The 18,595-nt window shown below is 37.6% G+C and overlaps 2 protein-coding genes across 3 annotated transcripts; both read right to left on the reverse strand.

Annotated features, from left to right (window-relative positions):
* Window positions 1-371: 371 nt before the first annotated feature.
* Window positions 372-7,352, reverse strand: LOC110446613. Of its 2 annotated transcripts, XM_021491842.1 has the most exons (3): window positions 6,649-6,706; window positions 5,654-5,674; window positions 372-5,161 (listed from the first exon to the last, which is right to left on the reverse strand). In XM_021491842.1, the coding sequence occupies exon 3, from the start codon at window positions 5,130-5,132 to the stop codon at window positions 3,126-3,128; it is 2,007 nt and encodes a 668-aa protein (XP_021347517.1). In that variant the 5' UTR covers window positions 5,133-5,161; window positions 5,654-5,674; window positions 6,649-6,706; the 3' UTR covers window positions 372-3,125. The 2 variants fall into 2 exon arrangements, with proteins under 2 accessions (XP_021347517.1, XP_021347516.1); XM_021491841.1 differs by lacking the exons at window positions 5,654-5,674; window positions 6,649-6,706 and adding an exon at window positions 7,269-7,352.
* Window positions 7,353-11,294: 3,942 nt separating this feature from the next.
* On the reverse strand, window positions 11,295-15,441 carry LOC110446608 (E3 ubiquitin-protein ligase Midline-1-like). The gene is made up of 2 exons (XM_021491834.1): window positions 15,359-15,441; window positions 11,295-13,903 (listed from the first exon to the last, which is right to left on the reverse strand). Exon 2 carries the CDS (start codon window positions 13,890-13,892, stop codon window positions 11,898-11,900), a length of 1,995 nt encoding a protein of 664 aa, XP_021347509.1. The 5' UTR covers window positions 13,893-13,903; window positions 15,359-15,441; the 3' UTR covers window positions 11,295-11,897.
* Window positions 15,442-18,595: the final 3,154 nt, after the last annotated feature.

The following is an 18,595-nucleotide window of genomic DNA, read 5'->3' on the forward strand; positions in this document are numbered from 1 at the left end:
TAGGGAACGGAAATGTTAATAATGTCAATAACCGCCATACACATTTGCTTTGTAATTTTAAAATCTTTTTGCACAAGTTTATTAAATAAGATCAACATTGAAACGAAAATGTTAAAAAAAAACCCATTTATACAGCCGAAAAGATTATAACGCCTGTAAATGCATTTTGTACGAAATTGGCAAGGGAAAAAGACATCGTCCCTCTCTTGAGAGTAGAAAGGAGGAATCTCTCACTCTCAGACGAGAATCTTGTCCATTTTACCCGCGGCTTGGGTATTAACCGTCTTTATTTCACATAGATGCATAACAATACTCACATGTAACAGACATGTGTTGAATAAAAAGAAAAAGTGAACAAATAAAACCTTACAAACAATATTTATTATTATCGTAGTATGAGATTAAATGATATATGACGGTTCAATTTATACAACTTGACACAAGCAGCAGGCCGTTAATGAAACGTCGCAAAGAAAACACATATAAATAGAGATTACATGACCTGTGTGACCCCTATGTAAGACGTTCTTGGTATTGTACCACACTGAATGCATCTATCATTTCCGTTTGCCCTCATACATACAAATTATACAAAAGGCGTCGCGAGGTTGCGTGCTCTTTGTCCACTCTCACTTGTTACCGAGATGTTCGAAAGTAACGACGAAAACAATAAAGTCTCAAACGTCAGAGAGACCATGACTTCTGACAGGAAGTGGATGTCATTTCTCACATCCGGTGTCGGCCATGACAGACCGAAAGCAGGATAGTGATTTATTATTCTCTGAAAGAATAATGACTGCAGATGTCCACTGACCACGGACATCACAAGCGTATACTCACATTGTAGCTGATAATCAATTTCACTGCCCAGTTTGATTAAAGGCCATTTTGTCAAGCATACGATGCGACACGAATGCTCAATACATAAATTCTATGCCACCTAGGCATTGACATGGCAAGTGACACGCTTACAACACTAGATAAATATTACATATATGTAACATTGTATATTCTAACAGTGACATCTCGACAATCTGGACTCCAATAACGGAAAGCTCCAATTTCCGGTGGGTTTTCAGAGACCTATAAGTTATGTGAATGAATGTTTCATAAGACATTTAGTGCCACTGTGGTAATGAAACGTATTTCTTAGCCCTCGTTAAACACAAATTAGAGACGGGAAACAAAAAATCGTGTTTCCCTCCCACAATGGCAACACACATGTTATCAAAATGATATAAAACAATAACACATCAATAAAGATGATCGTTTTGAAGCGCCATGTGTGATTTGTTCAGCCATTCGGAACTCAGACGTGATACCTATTACTCGTTTATCAAGAGATGCCCTGGGTGAGGAAATATGGCAGGGGAAGTCGAGCGCGATTAACTTTAAAGCCATGTGACGATATAATCAAAGAAGATGCCTTGTTTAAGATGAGTTTAAATATTAATCCCTTTAGTACACAGGAAACATACGTGTCCAGAAGGATGAAGTTCTTTTGTAATTCAACCGGTTTATCATTCAATCAGATAACTGTTTAATTTACAGATTGTAATTTCGGCCACAATGACCATGCAATCGTGATGACTTCCGGTTATCGTACCGATTGAAGGCGAGTGAAAATTCACGTAAAGATCTCTCGTTTATGTAAATTCATAAATTTGAGCGAAATAATGAGAAAACATGTATTTCACGAATAATTAAGCTGATATATCTGGAGAAACATTCTACATGAGTGTATATTGGATTGGATATACAACAAATAAACAGGTTAGCGTACCTAAAATAAAATCCGATATTCCAATATGAATAGTCCATGTAATAGTCATGGCTACACGTATAACATTATGTAAGAGGCTTGTACTGAACTTTGCGTATGTTCGGATAGTTTACTTACACAACTGTCCATGTGACACACGACACAATCGATTGATTGTCGGGAGTCCTTCCGTCCGTTACGAATGATTTAATTGTTATATACGTCAGAGGTGAAAGACGACACTTTCGATGGACAGAAATTTTGAAGTCCGTCTGTCGGTAGTGGCGGGGAAATTGTTCGTGATCTCTCTTCAATATATGACACAGATTTGAGATGTCTGTCTATAGACCGACTGTAGGTAGTCCATGCGTCCGTACGTTTTGAGATATAGTGTTTAAATACGCCACAGGTAAGAGGCGGCATATATTGTAGTTGACAATTAAGTTTTATTGGATTACAATTATTTTATAAAGATAATGTAATCAATGTTTTCCTACTTAAATTAATCACGCTGATTATACCCGGATGGAAGACGCAGGGTGTCTAATGCGGGAGTAAGGGAAGGTGACATCATACATTTTCACGGCTGATCGAAGAATCGAACCTCGACCGGAAGTAAAGGGTTAATCGTGCTAGCCACTGCGCAATCCTAATGACAGATTCTAAAATTCATTTCATGTATTGGAAGTCTTGCGATGACAGATAACTGTTTTTACAATTAAATATTTATTTCACTGGCAGTGTTTCTGTTCAGATATTTGCAAAATTTCGAACCAAAAAAGCAGAAATACTTATGCTCATCGTACATTATATACGTACAAAGCGTGTCATAGATACAGAACATGACACTCTATAAAGTAGAACCCTAGTAAACTATTAAAGTTTCCAACAGAAAATGCTGTAGAGAATTGCTCAGCGACTCAAATAGTAAAACGTGATACAAGCCCGAGGCCCTGGGTTCGATTCCTACATTAGAACACACGTATCATCATCGTAATTAATTCACACGTACAAGTAATGTAAAACTTCGCAGGATTTTCCATATGCGATATATTTATATTTGCTAACTTAAAAGTAGCCGACTGTGTCAATGAGGTATGGAAAGGGAAATCTCATCAGTTCATTTTTTAATAAAGAATTATTTTTAAATCCTGTATGATAATAGTTTAACACTCTGTAATAGCATATCAATTTCATGTATTAACATATTTATGAAGTACATGTACAATTTAATCTATATAAAATGTTTTCAAAGATCCCTCTAATCTGAGTACAAAAATAATGACAGGTATGTGATTACACTGTAAAATACAAATATATGAACGTTCTAGCGGCTGATAAAGAGTACGATTGATTCTGAATGTCAAATCAGTTGAAACACTCGGATACAGTCCCTTTGCTTTGATGACTCATTCGTCACCACAATTTTATCCCCACATACGGAGATTGACAGTGGACGTTCGATACCGCTCGCTGCCGTTAACAGTTCCCGGACGTTAGTCCCGTCCCCGGACATCTGTACCACGTTGTTGGAGCCGTAACCACAGACATAGACGTTACCCTCGACGTCCAAATCAACACCAAACGCATATTTAACGACGCCGACTCTCAACACGTCAGTGTGCTTGTTGTCATCAGACAATCTGGTGACGACTATCTCGCCTTCAGTGACGGTGTTATGTGTGATGAACAGTTGTCCATGCTGGGAATCATAAGACATTCCGTGCACTGCATCACTATATCGGTGTAACTTGTGTGTCGTACCGTCCTTACTCACGCGGCACACTTTGAATCCTGTACTCACGATGAAGTCGCCATTTCTGCACGCTATACTGAAACATGGTTCCCTCGTGTTTATTTTTGATGACAGAGTGAGTTTAGAGGGCGCAACTGTCACTACACGTATACCCCGGGGACCCGTTACCGCGACCGCCACTGTGGTGTTATCCACCATACATACGTTCAAAGGTGTTCCGTTTACTTGTAATTCGGAAGCAACATTTCCGTCGTCAGTGATTAACTTGATCTTCTGGTTTTGAAAATCTCCTACAACAATTTGGCCATCAGGAAGGTAAACAACTCCATATGCTAAGCAACTCGACGTATCCGATGGGCATTTAAAATTCACCTTTCTTATTTCTTTAATTTCGCATCTGGATAAGGGTTTGGGAAAAGTTTTAAAGCAAGTTTGGACATCTTTTTTCTGTGTTTCAATAACTATTTTTCCTAGGCTTAAGGCTGAACTGATGTTTGAAACGTTGGATTCTATTCTGTGCTCAATCCTAGAGGTTGAATACGAATTCTTTGTCTCTGCCAACAGGCCTTTACACGAGTCGACCTCCATCTGGCTTCTCTGGTACAAGAGTACTGTATTCATGTGATCTATATTCTGCTGGGCTGTAGAGGACGCCTCCAGTGTGTTCTCCATGGCGGTTCTCAGTCGTTCACACTTCTGACTGGCTATCTTCAGGTTCTCTTTCTCCTTTTTGTAAGCTGTGACCAAGTCATCTGTAATCTCCTTCTTCATTTGTAAGACACATTTATCTATCTGTTTGTGCAGATTGTCGATGCTTGTCAATGCTGCATCTTTGTCGTCTGTGAGACTTTGAAGTTGCTTATAGTAGTCCTTTATCAGGATTTCCATGGCATCTGCTCCTCGTTTCAGAGATTTCCTCATCTCATCAAGTCGGGAGGTACTTTCTAATTTCTCGCAGTAATTCTTTATCGTAGATACGTCCTCACATTTCCTGTGATCCACGTATATACACTTACTACATCCAAGGGTCTTGTGGTCCTGACAATAGCAGTCCATTTTGTCATTGTGTTTGTCACATCGTCTGGTCGAGTGGTCAAGTGTTACACGTAGGTGGGGCCTGTTTGATCTTTTGATGTCGACAATATCACAGTCAGTGTGGACCATATCATGGAAATCGACTTTGCAGGACTCACAAAAGAAAGATTCTGTGGTTTTACACAAGAATTTTGCCGGCGTCATGTTTCCTTTCCTCTGGCAGGGTTTGCAGTGGTATGGCTCTGTTGTCTGGTTCACCATTTGTATCATCTCTACGGTATGACTGTCGGTCGGGAACTGCTTTGCCCAGTTTTCTTTGTCCTCAGATTTGTCGATAGGGTGAGTTAACGTCCTACACACCGGATAGGTAAAGGAAGTCGCCGTATCGCTCGTCCCGGAAGTTTCCACGACGATGTAGTTTCTCAAACATTCCTCACAAAGAGAATGGAGACATGGTAGAGACCTCGGCTGCCGTAACTGCTCCAGACATATGGGACAATCTAGGTGATGAGATTCTAACAGGTTAGGTCTTGTACTGTCCACAGAGGGAGGGTCTGAACAAGTTCCGCCTTCAGCCATTTTACACGTCCGTGAATAGTCTCGATTATCTACAAGTACAAAGAATATACATACATGTAGTGCATTCCAATTGAATACCTTATTGAAGACATTGGGCGTCTATTCGTTTACGAAGTATCTGAACAATTTACTTGTTGTTTTAACCCCTATGTTACTATTAAGTGAACACTTATCGTTAAATGATTGAAGCTTTTAAAAAAACAGCAGTGTTTATGTTGCTGTTTGTGTTATATCATACTTAGCCATTTTCTCGGCTGAGAACATTAGTTAGCATAACCTTTTTCTGAGTTTTGAATTAACATAACCAGTGTGAAAATTATTTCAGATTCAGCAGCACCAGTGACACCATGAAGAAAATGAGGAAAACTGAAACGATAGATTCCCTTTCTGTATCACATATCAGTCCTACTGGAGACAAATCTGATTACAAAAGACAACATAAAGACGATTAAGGAACCCCATCTCACTATTATCTCAGTTGATCTGATAACTCAGTTTGCATAGAGCAACAGTATACTAACTTGAGGTCAAAGGTTGAAATCCTTTTCTGGCACCATGAAATTTGTTTATATCATCTTTATTACTATAACCACTCTTCCATTTATGTTTTCATGAATAATTTATCAAAACTGTTCTTATCGCAGTAAAATGTTACTTTGAAAAGTAACAGTTCTTGCAGTGATACCTAGATTCTTAAGTTTAAATTATGTTATATTGTGTGGCACGCTATACACAGTAATCAGGGGGAGGGGCACAAAAACTGTAATTCATATTTTCTTGAACAATCTTAATACAATGAATTTCATTGATGAACTAAAACAAATGAAAACCAAGATTAAAGTATAAATAAACGTGAAAGTATCAGTCACTTACAAGTGTGGACATAACGATTTTGCTGTACGAGCACACAATAGCGTTGATGAACATTTTATCTACTGTATTATACAAGACACGAGGTAAATAGAACATCACGAAACAACAAATTATTGTTTGATCCTAGAATGGTCCACCGCTGAATGTCTTAAACATGGAATCCTTTTAACAAATAAAATATTTTCCCGAAGAAATAGACCATTTGCAACCAACAGAACTCCCTTTCAAATTTCATTTTTCTCTTTGAAACGATGCTTCCACGACAAAATTAAACATCAGAATTTAAAAAAAAGGCTAAATATACCCAGGAATATTTCTGAAGGAAAATATTTTATTTTATCTTTTTTAATTTCCTACTTTTGCCTCGTTGTATTTCAGGAGTAACCTGTGAAATATGTTCTCATTGTGGGCCAAATTAGGTTAAATTAAATTAGGTATGCCAACATCGAGGACACCACAAGTCCGGAATTCTCACTTCGTGTCTCACTTTCTGAACTCCCTGATATAGCATTATGAGACTTATAGAATACACAGAATAAATATATCAAGAAACCAGACTCACGCATCCGAAAACTTAGAAATTTTACAATATTCCGCTTGTAAAATAACAATGTTAAAATCTTTTCATTTCGTGTTACAATACCTTTCTATATCAGGTTCATTTATGAGAGTATAACTGCCGCTGAAATTTGAAGAAAATGAGTACATGGTTTGAGACTACTGCTACAATTCGCGGTCAGAAAATAGTTCTTTTAAAAAACAAAATATTAAAAACATTTTCCAGCATTTTATTCGACGCTATTATAGTAAAATTTGCTTTATTTTTTTTTATTTTTTTTTTAATTGAAAACTAATGAATCAAACCTGATAACTATATTTTATCTGTCGTAATAGTGCGGGGAACAGCACGTGGCATCTGCTGTTTCTACTGCTGGCCTAGTTTCTGACCTGACCTTGGCGATAACAACATGAAATTTTGAACTGTATGAGTAAACACCAATCTTAAATGAATCTTAAAATGGAAAAATAAAATGAAAATATGCACAATGAACTGCATAGGTGTGTCAAACCTACTGGTATAACTGAAACATGTATCGCTTACAAGCTGGTCTGTGCGCAAAATATATTGAACATCATGTCCACAACTCTTTCTTTCGTTTTCAACATATGCAGCATTATCCGCAGGGTAACTAACATATACTGCGGTAGCCATGCATGAATAAATAATAATTACCTATAAAATGACAATATTTGTGTACTTACCTGTTCATATATATATTAGATATGTCTGGTAGTCATTAACCAGGTGAAAACGTCGTCTCGCCCACCCTGTAGCGGCCTTTGTACTGGTGCATAATTCAATCTAATAGATTAAAATAAAATAGATATAATAGATAAAACGACCGCAATGCCGGGGACAACGAATCCGGATTTATAATGAACTGACTGTTACAGGTAGATCATATAAAACCGTAAATCTCAACGACATAATGTTTTAAGTGTCATGTCCATGATGTTTTTCTTTATATGAAGTCGCTTGCAACCGTTTAAAAATGAAGAAAAACTGACATAGTTGTACTTTTCAGTAACCTGCATTTATTCTTGATAATACCAATGAGAGGATTACCTAAATAAATATCGGTTAGATCAATAGTACAAATCCTTTATATCTTTGACTGTCAGACACGAGAATACTGAAGGGTTATCCAAGAGTTTTTTTACAAGGAAAAACTTAAAAGAATGGTATTAGCGAGTTGCAAGAAAATTAGTATGAGCACAGAATACCTGTCTGGGTATAAGAACGGTTTCATGATTGTTGTTTCATGTGATCTGAAAGGGAGATTGTTACCTGCTTCATTGACGACATGCATCATCTCAATCTATACATGTTGAACAAAATAATACATAACACTAGTATGAGAACAGAATACAGCAAAAAGTACATATTGACTTAATTCATGTCAGGCGCTTAATCGAATACAACTGCGGTAATATTTCCTTGTTGAACTACATTTAGAGAGTAATGAAAACTGTGTCAAGATCCCATTCAATTAACTGGTATGTGACCATAAATAGAGATGTATTTATCCATAAACCAGATTAAACGGGAGTATTTGCTGGATGAGGTTTATATTTAATTGGTATCAGTAGTGTGGGGGTACCGATCACTTTGGAACAATTGCACCTGCAGTACAAAATACAAAGAGAAAAATACCAGTGGCCGTATTCAAGAAACAGTTATTATGCTTAAACGCAGATTCTTGTGCATGGGATAAATAAATAATAGATAAAAAAACAGTTTTGTTTTCAAGTAGAATTAAAACCTAATACCGATTTCAGTGTTAACACCTGACATTTTTATAGTGTTGTTATATATGGTTTTAGTGAGTTACTAGAAAGTTGTCTGGAACACAGAATGCCTGTCTTAGCATAAGAACGGTTTCATGAATGTTGGGTCAGGTGATCCGAAAGGGTAAGTGTCTCCTGCTTCATTGACGACATGTGGCATTTATTTCCAGGGCGTATCAATGTTATGTCTCGTTCTCCAAAATGAAAGTCAAAATGTGAAAATATCCATATCTTAAAAAGTCTAAAAGTGAGAAGAGCTAAAACTCTTTTAGTACAAAAACATAAACAAAATAGCTAACTACATATCGTCAAAAAACAAAAATCTCTACACCACTTATAATCAAACAGTGGAAAAGTAACAACACTCCTTACAGTTTATAAAGGAGATAAAGCTAAATCAATTGTAGCTATTAAGTCAAAATAGTCACAACGCGAAAATAAACACTTTCGTAGTACTGTCCTACGAAAAAGTTTGCAAACAAAGATAAAGTAATTAGATGCTTTGTCTGCAGACACAGATATATATCTAGCATGCAAATCGTTGAGTGTCGTTTGGACATCGGGATAAACAAAATTGAGATTGTTTTTTGTTTTAATGTTGGATTTCAAGCAACGAATAAATTTAATAGATAGTCGACCCAATAGATTTATCCAAGTCTGAAAGTAAATCCAATTCAGCATGCACTGACTTTGGTCATTAATCTGCATAATCTTCCTCAGTATACATCAGTACCCTGAAATTTACAACAAGATGACAGTAAGAGTTTTTTCGATCGTGAAAATTTCTTGTAACTATGCGGTTCTCCTCAGAATCAATCAGTATTCTGACATTTACAAACAGTTGATAGTTGGAATCACCCGGTACCTGGAACCCTTCGTGAGAATATCTAGTAACCTTGCATTATGGATGATATTTTGATAACCGATATCCAGGTACTATGTGTCCATCTTGACCATACAGTTGCATTGGGACGTAAAACAAGAACATGCTGAAGGAGGAGTTACTCTAAGGTCATCTTATTCAGTTGTTGTAGCGTTTGCTTGCATCTGATGTATGACCAGATACATGTACAGATGTATTGCTGTAGTGATATGATTGTCGAGGTTAGGTTTTTTGATTTTTTCGTCGTATTAAAAGCTGTGGTCATTTAAAGACGAGCCAGATTTGGGTGGTGGAGGAAATCCGGATTTTCCGGAGAAAGAACACCGACCTACGGCCAGTGCATGGCGACTACCCCACGTAGGTCTCGAACCCGCTACCCAATGGTGGAGGGCTAGTGATCCAGACGGGCAGACACATTAACCATTCGGCCTCCGCAGCCCATTGATGTAAAAGGCGACCTGATCACAAATGATATTGACGTAGTATGACAAGTCCAGGTCGAATATAACATCATTGAAAATATTGTCTCTTTTGTGGAACAAACCGGTGCATGCTTGTAAAGGAAAAGGTCTACTGTATCCCACTGCATGATCGTAAGAGGCGACTAACGTGCCCCCTGCAGCCTCTGGGGTTGTTTTTTCCTTGACACCTGTTTAAGGGACACTGATGATGACACCAAGCACAGACCTGCTCTATCCACCTGCTTGTGTATCGTAAAAGGTGACTAAAATGGGCCCCATGCAGAAACGGGGAGTTTCTCTTGTGTTTTATAGGAGGACATGGAAGGTACCGAAATTGACCAACTGCCTCCCTTGCGACAGCTCTTGGGATCTTTATAATCTAGTCATATAATTCCTCTCTACTATTTTTCTCTTTCTCTTACTTTCTCTTTTCTGGCAGTCTCTCCCTAGGCACCTCTCATCATATTACCCTGGCTGCTGCAAGGATGTCAAAACACTAAACAAACAAACAAACAAACAAATGTGTTGATGTACACAGGTGTTATGAGATACATGTAATGTAATGAAATATCCCGCAGAGTTTTAGCTAGTTTTCCATGCTGATATTAATACACTTGTCAGAGGAATGTTGCTCTGTGTTTTCGTAGCTTCTGAGATTACCCCTAACATCGTGTGTCTGAGTCAGTTTAAACTGATGTTAGATAAGTGTACAGCAATATATATATATGGTCTGTTTACATTGGGAGTAGTTAAGTGTTGTGTTATGCTGATTATAAGCTTAGTCAAGCCATATCTGTTTACACACCTGTATATACCTGCATAAACTGTCCGGGTAATCAGACAAAAGGTACATCTTCTATCCTGTCCACGTGGTCTTTGTAATGTTATATAATACATCAAAGGTATGATGGGTAAAAATTCTGAAAGATAGAAACTAATATTTTCTAGCATCTTACAGGTTATGAACTTTTCATTATAATCGCCAGTAAAATAACAGAATAATTATGTTACATAATGTCAAACAAATTTCATACATTTGTGTATGTTAGGGTATTAACGGTAACACATATATATTAATCTGTGCAATTTTGATGACTCGTATTGCTTTGTCGGTTAAGCGTGATCAAGGTATGAAACTTTGAATCGTATTTTGTCGATCATATTCAATTAACACATCAGGAAACCATGTCAATATCGAAAATGTATGGGAATTGTAATATATGTTTGAGTAAAATGGAGAAATTGTTTCTGTGACATGAAATGAGTCTTCGTTTCTCTGCAACAAAGTTTTCAATACCACTATTGTTGCTATCACTGCTACTGTCATCAACCTATTTTAGTTGTGACATCGTTCTTGCATGTGTCGTCGTGTTAAACAAAAGCATTCAGTATCTTTATATTTTATGAAATTTGTCTGTAGGTTCTTGTTTCAAGATAGAGAGCATACTTTATCAACGCTGACAGACATTATGAGTCATGCGGCCTAAACTTATATACTCTACAACTCGTACGACCTCATTATAATACTAAGCCGAATAATAAAAAATAATTTTGAAGTTTGAATATTTGTAATATTTATTTTGAATAAACGTTTTAATACATGTAAACCAAAAAAGCATGTAGGCAAAGACGGTTGCCACAAATCGTTTTCAATACAGTATCTAGTTGATCTAGGAAGCAAATTGCCAAATACTCACTTGCAGACACACAGAAGATTAATAGTGTGCATGTATTTTGATATACATTTATATATTTCATATAACATTTGACAGTTAATATTGCCCTTAAGTGTTCCAGCTTAAAAATCCATTTGAAGAAGGGAAATCCAGTAATCGGCTCGTCCATGTATGTGTTAATGTTCTACATATGTGGCATTTCTTTTACACTTGATTTGTTTGTACTGTAAATATATGATAAATGATATGAAATCTAGCAACACCAGCGAGCGTCCAATCATATATTACATATCACAGACGAATTCTGATGCCAACTGTCTGGTTTGTCACAACCCATACTAACTATGATACATGATAAACAAAAACATATATAACACTAGAAAGAGAACAGAATACAGGAAAAAGTAAGCCGACTCAATCCATATACCAGTTCAAACGGGAGTATTTGCTGGATGAGGTTTCCATTTAATTGGTTTCAGAAGTATGGACATTACGTTCACTTCGGAACATTTGCACCAGCTTTTCAACAAAGCTTAAACATTTGGATGTAGTTCTTTTGCGAGGAGCAGTTCGTCAACAAAACCCTATCCCCACATACGGAGATTGACTGAAGCGCTGCGATACCGTCTCCTGCCGCCAATAGTTCTCGGACGTTTGTCCCGTTTCCAGACATCTGTACCACCTTGTTGGAGCCACAAACATAGACGTTACCTTCCAAGTCAACGTCCATTCCCGTGACACATGCAACAACACCAACCTTCACCAAGTCAATGTATTTGTTACTTTTGGATAACCTACCGACGATCATCCTATCATGGGTTTCAGCGAAATATGCCACAAAGAGGTGTCCATGTTTGGGATCATAAGCCAACGCTGACACTGTTCTGTCGTACTGGTGTATTTGCTGGGTCGTACCATCCTTGCTCACACTGTACACGTAACATCCCTGACTCACGATGAAGTGACCATTCCTGTGCGTTATGCGATAACAATAGCTCAACGTTGGTTTTATTTCAGATGACCGGATAAGTCTTGATGGTGCGACTGTCACTACATGTATTCCGTCTGCTTTCTCGGTAACGACAGCCACGGTACTGTTATCCACCATGCATACGTCCCATACAAGCCCATTAACGTTCAGCTCGTCCACGACATGATCTTCGGCATCAAGTAACTTGATCTTGTTCTTGTAATGATCTCCCACTACAATCCGACCGTCGGGAAAGTAAACAACTCCATACCCCCTACAATCATAGGTATCAGATAGAGATTTCATATTCACCTTTCTTATTTCTTTCATTTGACAACTGGATAAAACTTGATTAATATCCTTAACATCGACTGAAGCGGCTCTTTGCTGCTTCCAGACAACTTCTTTCCCAAAGTTCAGAACTGTGTCTTTTCTCGAGGGGTTAAAGTTTACTTCATGTTCAATCCTGGTGGTTGAAAGTGACTTCCGCAACTCTGCCATTAAGTCCCTGCAAGACTTGATCTCCGCCTTACTTTTCTGGTAGAACAGGACCATGTTCAAAAAGTCGCTCATCTGCTGTGCTCTAGTCGACGACCCAATTGTATTCTGCATAGCGGCCTTCAGTCGTTCACACTTCTGAATGGACATTTTCAGGTTATCTCGTTCCACTTTGTATGTAGAGATTAGTTCATCTGTGGTCTCATTTTTTTTCTCTGCAGTACGTTGATCTATTTGTTTTTGCAGGTCTTCAATGCTTTTATGTGCTGAATCTCTGTCGTCTGCACTGCTTTGAAGTTGTAGATAGAAGTCCTGTATCAGGGATTCCAAGTCGGTCACTCCTAGACGTAGAGCTTTCCTATTTGTATCAAATAAGTGTCTACTTTCGCATTTTCCACAGTAATCCTTTATGGTTGTCACATTTTCACAATCCCTATGACCAATAACATTCATACATTGACTACAACCGATAAATTCATGATTTTCACAATAGTAAATCTTATTCCTGTTGTGCTTGTCACAAATTGCATTTGTTGTCTGCATTACTTGGAACTTGTTTGAACCCGTTATGTCGATAATAGCACAGTCAGTGTGAACCATATCATGAAAATCGACTTTACAGGACTCGCACAAGAATGATTGTGTGGCTTTACAAAAGAATTTCGCCGACGTCATGTTTCCTTTCCTCTGGCATGGTTTACAGAGTAATGGCTGTGTTGTCTGGTTCGTCAGTTGTATCATCTCTACGGCATGACTGTCGGTCGGGAACTGCTTGGCCCAGTCTTCTGTGTCCTCAGATTTATCGACAGGGTGAGTTATCTGCCTACATACCGGACAGGTAAAGAAAGTCGCCGTATCACTTGTCCGCGAAACCTCCTCAACGATAAACCTACTCATACATTCCTCACAAAAAGAATGGAAGCACGGAAGACACTTTGGTCGACGCAACTGCTCAAGACAGATTGGGCATTCTATAAGGTCGAAGTCCACCAGGTAAGGTGTTGTACTATCTCCAGAGGGAGGGTCAGGACTGGCTCCACCTTCTGCCATATTTATACTCTCTGCAAGTATAATTAGATGAAAGAGTCATTGTTGAAAGTGAATCAAATTTGTAAAGTAAAGATGTCAACTTCACATTGATTCACTCATCTGATAAAATATATTGTATATCTAGAGAATATTCTATGTATAAAGTCTTGATACGGACATGCTAGATATGAAACTTTCAGGCAAGTAGATATAATGTTTGACATGTTCCCTTAGAAAAGATCTTTAATTTTTTCCTGCTTAGAGATATACCCCACTGCTCTTATAATTATATCGCTTTCTCAAATTTCATTTATACAAAATCGTATCCATTTTCTACAATCATAGTCACTGTTTATAGTGTATCAAAGTTATCAACAACATTGATCAATTCATCTGATAAAATGTTTTGTATTTCTACAGACAAATATTTTTTTTAATATAGTTTTAACAAGTTTAACAACCCATTTTATTGCACATAAATATTTTTTATTGAAAATGTATTAACAATTATTAAAGACAAATATAAAATATTGCAAATATATTCTCAATTTTTTAATATAAGTATATAATTTCGACCATACATATAAAAATAGTGAATATTGCAATGTATGACACGTCATAGACAAGCGCAATATGACATACCATGAACAGTACGCTATGTAACTGTTGCTGTATCTTTGGTATGACATTAACTTAAAATACAAATTCTTTAGCATTATTTACTATGGGTGCATATACATGCTTTGTCTAGGTCAATGATCATTTCTCGCATTGTCTTTGTGCGCCAATATTATCAGTGTGTTGACTGAGAATTGTGTATTGCCCTTCGTAGTTGTGTAGAAAAAAATCGCTTACTGAGTCTTGTTTTAAGACATGAACTGCACCGGCTATCAATAACATTACTTTAATGGTCAATGAATCACACTGGCGCAAACTGCTCTTGACACAACTGATTGGTTAAACATGTAATTATATATTATATATATCTAGGAAGAATACTTGTTTTAGGACCTGTATTATCAAAATATTTTTTATTTTTTATTTAGTCTTGCATATTATTTGCATAGTTTCCTATTATAACTTTTTAAATAACCATATTTATCCAAGACATGTATGTTAATTCACTTCAGATCTAAAACCCGTTGTAGCAAAACGGCTGATTCTAAAAGCACTACGGCTTTGCTGTCATACTGAGTATACTAACCGTTATTTATGAATTTAATATGAGGTCAGTGTCCGAGTATAAAATTGGTATGAAAACTCGTTTGTTTGTGTCTTAAACGTAAATCTTATTAATTTCCCATTTTTATAGCTAACGCTTGTAATTACATACGTTAAGTAGCTTTTGAGACGCCCCCTCAATGAAAACAAGTGCAGACTACAACAACAATTATACCTGTACATAGTCAATTATTCCAATACTTGTGTGTTTAGTAGATCAGTGCTAGTGTCAAATCGACTATACAATCACACCTTTTTATACTTACATCTGCATGGATGCATAACTGTCGAAGAATTAGTCAAAAATGGCACATATTGTCAATAGGAAGTAACATATTACAAATCAGATTTTGACTGATACGTAAAGTGACGTAAAGAGCGTCTCGGCACCTATCTGTAATAGGCAGCGTTATGAAGGTGACCCTAAACAGCAATTTAACGACAACAATTCCGATAACATCGCTATAATACTCCATCTTATGAACGAGGTGTAGGACAGGGTAAAAGGGTAGGGCTTATATCAATATACATGTAAATATATATACGAAGTAAAGATGTTTGGTTGATATCAAGATAACGTAAATAATTATACATGAACGAGGGAAAGAGGTCCGGTTTATGTAAATGACATGTAAATTATTACACGGTGTACAGATATCTGCTTTATATCAATGTAACTTATTTAACTGCATGTGGAAAAGTGTTATGGTTTATATCAATGTACTATAAATAACTGCACATGGTAAGTGGGTATTGCTTATATCAATTTAACGTAAATAGTTAGACGTGACAAAGAAGTCAGGTAAATGTTAATATAACGTTATAATAACTATACGTGGTAAAGATGTATGGTTTATATCACCATAGTGTAAATAGCTACAGGTTGTAAAGAGGTCTGGTTTAAATCAATATATTATATTTAACTGCACTTTGTAAAGAGATCCAGTTACATTTAATATCAATATAGTGTCAATTTCCACCTTCTAAAATGATTAGCTTTACATCAATAAAAGTGTAAATAACTACACGTGGTGAAGAGGTCCAGTTTATATCAACATAGTGTAAATAAATACACTTGGTAAAGAGGTTTAATTTAGATCAATGTATTGTAAATAACTACACGCGGTTAAGAAGTTTGGTTTATATCAATATTATGTAGTTCACTAAACGTTGTAAAGAGGTTTAGTTTATATCAACATAATGTAAATACCTACACGTCGTGGTAAAGAGGTGTGGTTTATATCAATATAGCGTGAATAAATACACGTGGTAAAGAGGTCTGGTTTATATCAATATCCTGTAGTTAACTGTACGTGGTAAAGCGTAAATACAGTATAGTGTAAATACAGGTAACTACACGTTGTAAAGAGGTCTTAATGATATCAGTATAGTGTAAAGACGGGTAACTACAGGTGGTAAAGAGGCCTTGAGGATATCAGTATAGTGGATATACAGGTAACTACACGTGGTAAAAAGGCCTTGATGATATCAGTATAGTGTAAATACAGGTAACTACACGTGGTAAGGTGGTCTTGATGATATAGATATAGTATAAATACAGGTACATTATAACTGCACGTGGTAAAGAGGTCTTGATGATATCAGTATAATGTAAATACAGGTACATGTAACTACACGTGGTAAAGAGGTCTTGATGATATCAATATAGTTTAACTAAACAAGGTACTTTTGGAGACTTGATTTATCAATTCAATATACTCCACAGGTGAAGGACGACAAAGGATGACAAAGGACGACAATAATTTTTTTTATTTAATTTACAAAAGCTATAAAACAAGTTTTCAAAACCTAACTAAATCGTTTTGGTTTCACCCGGTTGGAATCGTGCGGAGGGCTTTAATGTGGATAAAACTACGTTATTGGATAGTTGACATCATACCTGTTCACGCATGATCAAGGAATCGAACCCTGGACGAAAGTAAAAGCGAGTAAGCTACCACAGCGACCACCAGCATTATCAAATCCACTACATGTACTGTAAGTCGTGTTATGACAGACTACTGTTTTCAAAATTAAATATTTATGTCACTGGTACCAATAAAGTTCGGATATTGCAATATTCGAACAAAAAGTCCAAAACAACTCATGTTCATCGTACAATATATACGTACAAAGGATGTCGTAGGTGCAATACGTGGCACTCTATAAATTGTGACCAACGGAAAATATTAGAGCTTCCAACAGACATTTCATGATGGAAATGATCAGTGGCTCAATCTGTAAAACGTGATACATGTGAGATGTCCTAGGTTCGATCCTTACATTAGAACACACTACCATAATCGTATATAATACCCACGTACAAGTCCCGTCACCTGTAACACGTACAAGTCCCGTCACCGTGTATCACGTACAAGTCCGGTGATCCTGTATCACGTACAAGTCCCGTCATTCTGTAACACGTACAAGTATCGTCACCGTGTATCACGTACAAGTCCGGTCATCCTGTAACACGTACAAGTATCGTCACCCTGTAAAACATACAAGTCCCGTAACCACCCTGTAACACCTCACGTCATCTACTAACACGTACAAGTCCCGAAAACCTGTAACGCGTAAATGTCCTTCACCCTGTAACACGTACAAGTACCGTCACCCTGTATCAGGTACACGTACCGTCACCCTGTAACACGTATAAGTCCCGTCACCCTGTAACACGTACAAATACTGTCACCCTGTAACACGTACAAGTCCCGTCAACCAGAAACACGTACATGTACCGTCACCATTTTACACGTACAAGTCCCGTCAGAGTGTAGGAAGTTAAAGTCCCGTAACCCTGTAACACGTAGAAGTACCGTTACCCTGTAACACGTTCAAGTACCGTCATACTGTCACACGTACAAGTCCCGTCACCCTGTAACACGTACAAGTCCCGTCACCCTGTAACACGTACAAGTACTGTCACCGTGTAACACGTACAAGTCCCGTCACCGTGTAACACATACAAGGCCCGACACCCTGTAACACCTACAAGTCCCGTCACCAAGTAACACATACAAGTGCCGTCACCATGTAACTCATACAAGTCCCGACACCTGTAACCCGAACAAGTCCCGACACCATGAAACACATACAAGTACCGACACCGTGTAACACGTACAAGGCCCGTCACCCTGTAACACGTACAAGTCCCGTCACCGTGTAACACGTACAAGTCCCGACACCATGTAACACATACAAGTCCCGTCACCGTGTAACACGTACAAGTCCCGTCACCATGTAACTCATACAAGTCCCGACACCCTGTAACACATACAAGTCCCGTCACCGTGTAACACGTACAAGCCCCGTCACCATGTAACACATACAAGTCCCGACACCCTTTAACACGTACAAGTCCCGTCACCGTGTAACACGTACAACTCCCGTCACCGTGTAACAAGTACAAGTCCCGTCACCCTGTAACACGTACAAGTCCCGTCAACCTGTAACACGTACAAGTCCCGTCACCCTGTAACACATACAAGTCCCGTCACCAT

The sequence above is a fragment of the Mizuhopecten yessoensis genome, unplaced genomic scaffold, assembly GCF_002113885.1.
Source record: "Mizuhopecten yessoensis strain PY_sf001 unplaced genomic scaffold, ASM211388v2 scaffold2891, whole genome shotgun sequence".
In the NCBI taxonomy this organism is placed as follows: Eukaryota; Metazoa; Mollusca; class Bivalvia; order Pectinida; family Pectinidae; genus Mizuhopecten; species Mizuhopecten yessoensis.